Source organism: Drosophila tropicalis, unplaced genomic scaffold (genome assembly GCF_018151085.1).
Source record: "Drosophila tropicalis isolate 14030-0801.00 unplaced genomic scaffold, ASM1815108v1 contig_761, whole genome shotgun sequence".
NCBI classification, from domain to species: domain Eukaryota; kingdom Metazoa; phylum Arthropoda; class Insecta; order Diptera; family Drosophilidae; genus Drosophila; species Drosophila tropicalis.
Window position 1 is genome coordinate 147,060 of NW_027173249.1, and position 6,557 is coordinate 153,616.

The 6,557-nt window shown below is 35.6% G+C and overlaps 2 protein-coding genes across 7 annotated transcripts in view; both read right to left on the reverse strand.

The window, feature by feature from the left end:
- The window catches only part of rdgA (retinal degeneration A), a 112,289-nt gene extending 110,719 nt beyond the window's left edge, over positions 1-1,570 (reverse strand). For 3 of the 6 annotated variants that reach the window (XR_011032884.1, XR_011032883.1, XM_068293460.1), the window contains exon 1: positions 1,421-1,570. The gene's annotated coding sequence lies outside the window, so the exon portion shown is untranslated. The remainder of the gene's footprint in view (positions 1-1,420) is intronic. The other 3 variants (XM_068293459.1, XM_068293457.1, XM_068293458.1) reach the window with 2 other exon arrangements.
- Positions 1,571-5,727: 4,157 nt separating this feature from the next.
- LOC137579688 (protein FAM136A) lies at positions 5,728-6,294 on the reverse strand. Its single transcript, XM_068293456.1, has one exon. It carries the CDS (start codon positions 6,147-6,149, stop codon positions 5,739-5,741), a length of 411 nt encoding a protein of 136 aa, XP_068149557.1. The 5' UTR covers positions 6,150-6,294; the 3' UTR covers positions 5,728-5,738.
- Positions 6,295-6,557: the final 263 nt, after the last annotated feature.

Genomic DNA, 6,557 nt, shown 5'->3' on the forward strand with positions numbered 1-6,557 from the left:
TAATGCCACACGATTATGTAGCATATACTAAAAAGATAATCTCTGCAATATTTCAAGTTTACATGTGCAAGCCTTAGTCATTAGCCAATATTACTCATACGACATGCTACACAGGCAAACAATGTCAAAACTCCTTTAAATGCAAGTATGCCAAATCCCCTTTTATTTAGAGTCGACTTGCGAGAAAACTTGAATACTAAAGATTTAATATACCTACTTATGGTTTGTCTTACAAATAGCAACCAAGAATTTTATTGATTTTGCAGCGTCGGCTAATAAATTAACACTTCAGATAAAACTTGCTTGGTACATTCTAGGAAACGCAATAAATTAACCAATGCTTTCAAGGAAATTCTACGAATGACTGTCTAGCAGACATTATAAAACAACTAAATTGACATTATGAAGGCCTCTTCCAAGAACTTTAATGATCATAAAGCTATTTAAATTGTATGCTAAAACAAAAACTGTGTTCCTAAATGGTCAGATTTTAAATATTTACCCACAGCTTTATTGCTTATCGTCATAAGTTGGTACCACTGTAAGCTTAGATCTTTAAAGTCAACTCAGTGTAGTTATTTAAGTGCAGTTTTGATCAGACCAGCAAATTTAACTGTTTTTTCTTAACCTTTAAAAGGTTTTATTATGGCAATATCTTGATTCAATTTGTAAATAAATATAAAAAAAGCAAACAGCACAAAATTGTTTAATTAATGCATTATCCTTTGAAACCATTCACCCTCAAAAACTAATTTCTTTACAGTATTAGCAAAAGACCTGGTAGAACGCCCGGATAATGTCTTTCATTCAACATTTTAACTATTCAAAATTGACATAAAAACTACTTAATCTAACTTTAACAGTAATCCTCATTTCTGTGCATTATACAAGTTTTAATAATCGATTCATTTTTCTTAAATTTCGGTACCTAGGAGCAAATTGTACCCTCTTAATTAAAATGGCAAAGGAAACCGTGCTGTTTATCATTATAATATTCCTACTCAATCATTAGTGTTGTTGTTTCTTTTCGGAATTGTATTATGGAAATCATTTACGGTCTGTTCTGTGTAACTCGAACAAAGCATAAAACGTTGAAAGCAAATATTGTGAAAACTCCGTTTTGTTACATACACAAAAGCCCCACACAAAACTTTTCAGCCAGGTCGAAATGAAGTTGGCATGATGATGAGACAGAGAACAGGGGGGTGGAGAACTTAAAACAACGAACCGCAAAAATGGTTTCGGCCAATTAAGAACTCCCAAACAAGAAAACTCAGCCCGAATAACTTTCAAACGCATATTACCATACACGCGCGCGTGAAATTCGTCAGCAATTTAAACGTTAAAATGTAACAAAGAATTTTAAAAATTATTTCTTGAAAAATTGTAATTTGTTTCAAACATAAATACGAGTACTCACTGTTAGCATTTACTGTAATTATATAGAACGCACTCTTCAGTCGTTCGAATCCAATGAAAATTGTGTGCACATTTTTGTGACTCAAATACCACAACAAACAATAACAAAAAAAAAAATTACAAAAAAAAAACAAAAAACAGAAAAAAATACACCAATAACTTGTTTTAGCTTTCAATTAAATTTTGATTGGTTTTGATTATTTAATTTTCAATTTTTATTTCAAAAAAATCAACCATTGGCACTTTTACTGTTTTTGTAAGATTAAATACAGCAAAACAAATAAGTCGAAATTTTCACATTTTTTGTTGATTTTTAATTTGAAGGGTTTTGTTTTGGTTTTTATGTTTTTGGTTGTTTTGCTGTTTTATGTGTGTGTGTGTTTTTTTTCAAATTTTTTTTCTTTTTTTTTTTTTTGGTGTAAGAAAATGTTGTTCCTTTATTTTGAAATTTTATTTAGTAGACAACGCGCCTTGTCGAACGTTCAAATGAAACTGATGCGAAGGCCCTATGTCGGCAGGAATATAAAGTATAAAACAAAAAAAAAAAAGCACCACACACAGACACCCAGAGCCATGCTCGCCAAATGCAGAGAGTAGCCGAACTATGCCCGAATGGAGCCGAAATTGTTCTCGACGAATGTTTTCAGAGACCTTCGTTTGTTGGATTTTTGCCGAAGCTTTACGTATAAACACCTGTAAGCAATATGGATATATACGTATATGCCGGCTAAATTTTGCCGAGAGAGAGATTATGGCCCATATGCTTTCTCATTTTCTGTTTGGCTCTCATTTTCTCTCTCTCCGCTCTGCTTCTCACCGTGCGTGGGTGTGTGAGGAGCGCGCGGAAGCGGAAGGAAACTCAACAGTTGGCACATTACTCGGCAACGGACTGGGACTGGGTCTGGGACTGGGTCTGGGACTGGGTCTGAGTCTGGGCCTGAGTCTGCAGTTGAATGTTGATGTGTTACCGTTAGAGGCAGCTACATACAACTGGTTGCTTCTCTTTTATTCTCTTCTTCTTTTGCTTTTCACCCCATTTCACCCCCACCCACGTTTGTTTGTTTTTGTTAAATTTGCCAATGCCATCTAAGAGATATGAAATACCGAAATCTGTTTGCAACTAATAAATCTATCATTTTCAAATGTCCAGATGTATGTAGATAGTTTACTTGAAAACTAATTTTTTATGTCTAATTCTTCAAAAATTAATAAACAAAAAAAAAATTTTTTAAAATCGTCGCGCAGACTTCTTGAATGTAATTATTAGCTACGCATAATAATCTCTAAATCCTGACAAATTTTCTAAAAATCGGATGACTACATCCAGCTTGAGTTAGAATTATCCCCTAATTGGTGTATTCGCTACTTGAATCTTTTCATTGTTGATTTGTTGTTTTTGATTGGTCTTTTTGATACGTCTTAAAATAGTCTTTACAAATACTAATGTTCTTTCTTCCTAAGAACATAGAGTCCGCTTACAACGACTTTGCTTGTAGCGTCCGTCGATACAAACTGATGTATATGTTTCTGTCAGTGCCAGCAGCTCATTCATAAGTGATCTTGAAAACGAAAATGACATTCCTCCTTCAGTTTGGAACTAGATAAAAAAAAACGTCGGTCCCTTGAGCGTCGTTATAAACGAAAGTCACAAACTATGTTCTAAGAACATCTTCAATTTCGGGGTACCTGGGTAAATATCGCAAGTATTCTTTCAACGGATATTTCATGAAATCGGATTACTTTCCGACGTTAAAGTTAGCTATATAATGAAAGGATATTTAGTAAGTCTTGTGTTATTCGTACAGCAAGTTATCTATATATATACAGTGCCGGTGAAAATAATAGCACCAAAACAAGCAGCTCACTTTGTTTTACAGTAAAACTTGACTAAAAGAATTTTGGTTTGCAGTTTCTATTCTCTTGCCTTACTGACAGTCGCTATGATTTGGGAGAGCAAGAAAAAGAACAAAAATTATAACGGTTTTTCTCAGAAGAAGCAAAATCGAAAGGATAATGCAATATAGCGCCATTTTTTTCGCCATTGTGACTGGATAGTGCTATTTTTGTTACCGCCTTATTTTGACCTAACCAATATGATAAGTGAATATATTTTGACATACTCAAGAAATATAGAGTCCTTTCGTTTTAAAAATATATTAATAGATCGATTAGTTAAATAAAATCATTTTAGGTTAAAAAAAATCAGTTATTTGCTAAATTTTACAACTTTGAATTTCGCAACATCCTATGGTGCTATTATTTTCACCGCAGCTGTATATACATATGTATATGTATATATATATATATATATTTTTTTTTATACCCTTGCAAAAAGGGTATATTAATTTTGGTCAGAAGTGTGCAACGCATAGAACGAAGCATCTCCGACCATACAAAGTATATATATTCTTGATCAGCACGACGAGACGAATTCAACTAGCCATGTCCGTCCGTCCGTCCGTCCGTCCGTCCGTCCGTCCGTCCGTCCGTCCGTCCGTCCGTCCGTCTGGATCAACGCAAACTCCTCCTAGACCGTAAGAGCTACAGAGCTGAAATTTTGCACGTAGGCTTGTATATACTGCAGGCGTTGTATATCTCGGATTCAGCCGGATCGGACCACTATATCATATAGCTCCCATACAAATCCCAAAGTCACGAACAGTGACTTTCTCAATAACTTCGTTATTTTCTGAGCTATTGTCGTGAAACTTAATATTAGAGAGTTTACTACGCCTATAAGCGACTATGCCAAATTTGATCAAGATCGGGTGACTATATAATATAGCTCCCATACAAACGGCCAAGTCACGAACAGTGACTTTCTCAATACCTTCGTTATTTGATGAGCTATTGTCGTGAAACTTAATATTAGAGAGTTTACTACGCCTATAAGCGACTATGCCAAATTTGATCAAGATCAGGTGACTATATCATATAGCTCCCATAGGAACGATTGGTCGAAAACAGTGACTTTTGTAAATAACTTCGTTACTTTTAACGCGATTGCTTTTAAATTAAACATTTCTTAATTTAATATATATGTTAATGACTGTGCCGAATTTGATAAAGATCGGGTGACTATATCATATAGCTCCCATAGGAACGATCGGTGGAAAACAGTGACTTTGATCAATATCTTCGTTATTTCCTATGATTGTAGGCCTTTCTTTCTCAAGCTTAAGCCTTTTTAGATAAAACGTTCTTCCACATTGATGGCTAATAGGTAAGGATAGAGTTACCAAAAAAGTTGCAAGGGTATACAAAATTTGACGCGGTCGAAGTTAGCCCCGGTCCTCTGGTTTTTTTTGTTCTTTGTTGTTTTCAATATAAATTGCTCTTACATGAGTTTTATGTACTAGCGACTCAATATTAAACGAAAAATTGCGAATCCAGCCTTCTCATCAACTACATTAATATCAGCTGTATAGGGAACTATGTCATCATCGTCCTCATCATGGTATTCATCTCTATCATCATAGGTTGTATACTTAAAGACATCTGAATTATCAACATATTGCTCACCCGGACGAAGATCCATTATACTGTACAATTTTTTCAAGCCTTGTAATTTTTTTGGGGTGCAATCTAGAACATCCACTATACGTTTTGCAACATGATTTAAGAGTCTCAGTCGCTTTAGAAATTTTAAAACACGAACCTCAAATTCATTAAGTTTGCAAAGGGGTTTTGACCGTGGAGATTTTGTAGGACCAAGCTGCATGTTTAAAGGGGGAGAAAAATCGCGAGTATTAATGGCAGTTGTCCTTTTTGGATGAGATTTTGCCCGCCTGTATGAAACATAATCGTTAAAAGCCCGTTGAGTGGCACTTAGAAAATTGACGATATCCGAAAATGTTGTATCCGAAGGAGGTTCTTGACGTTGAGCTATCTGATAGATGAGTTACCGTTTGGTTAAGAATTCTGGGTCCAGCATTTCATCAGCTTGCACTGGCTCAGAGATAATCTCCTCACAGTGTCTATCTTGATGTCACAGAGTTGGCGATGGATCTCCTCAGGAGAGCTTGAGCTAAGAGCTACTACCGCAAAGGAAAAAAAGTCCGACTAATTGAAGTTGCCAATGCATAGTTAAGAATCTACTGATGTACATATATACATGCATACCAACATATGGGCTGTTAGCTTAAGAAGTGATAAACTAGGTTCTTTATTTTTAAGTGGTTTTTTTTTGCATTTCAGATTTGATTTACGTTTCACGTAAACTAAAATTGGTTTTAGACACACACACACACACACACACACACACGGCTCGGATGTGGCGCAGAATTATGTATTAACGTTAAAGTCGGCTTATCGCAATTCTAAAGGCCCTTCTCCAATGCAGCTCGCATGGCACGTAACATTTCGGGCAATAGGGCCACATGCTTATCCACACATTCAAGCGAACAGCGTTCCAGATTATATTCATCGCATTTATTATTCACTTCCTCATGCAAGCGACAAGTATGCATGCAACGTTCGAGCTGTGACTCAAATTCGGACAGCTCCTGCTGCACATAGCAGCGGGCGCGCGTTAATGGGATTTGGCAACGATCCACACAACGTTGCACTGCATCGGCATTGGCATCTGGATTGGAGCAGCAGCTGATGGCACAGGCGTGCATCTTTAATTGGAGCTTACGTAAATGCTCGCGATCTAAATCATCGATCACATTGATCATGGCATTATCGATACGTTCACGTTGCTCATCAAGGCTGGGACTATCGTTCATAATTTAGATACTTATCTATATATAGATACTATCTATTTATATATATACAAAAACTGATTTACAAATTATGCTGTCGAACTTTCTTTCATTGAACTGATATTAAAAAGGTCATGTGATTAAGCAAACAACTGTCGATTGGAGAAGTCAAAACATCCTAACAGTGAAACAATAGACCTATGCCAATGTTTTGCAGTCGAAAAGTTTTATACTTGGGCCTGGTCTTACCTATATCGATTGAGGAAAGCTTATAAGAGATGAGTTTTTCTTTCCTAAAACCTAAAAAAGAAAGTATTATTAACTTGAACTGCTTCAAATTAGTTATTAACATCAATTGCAGTAGTGTAATTTTAATGACCAAAATCTAGATCCAGATCTATGAATATCTAAATTATCTAATTAATGGTGAAT

What these genes read in the sequence shown, in the direction of transcription:
- LOC137579688 (XM_068293456.1), bottom strand. Translation starts at nt 6,149, where the DNA reads ATGAACGATAGTCCCAGCCTTGATGAGCAACGTGAACGTATCGATAAT.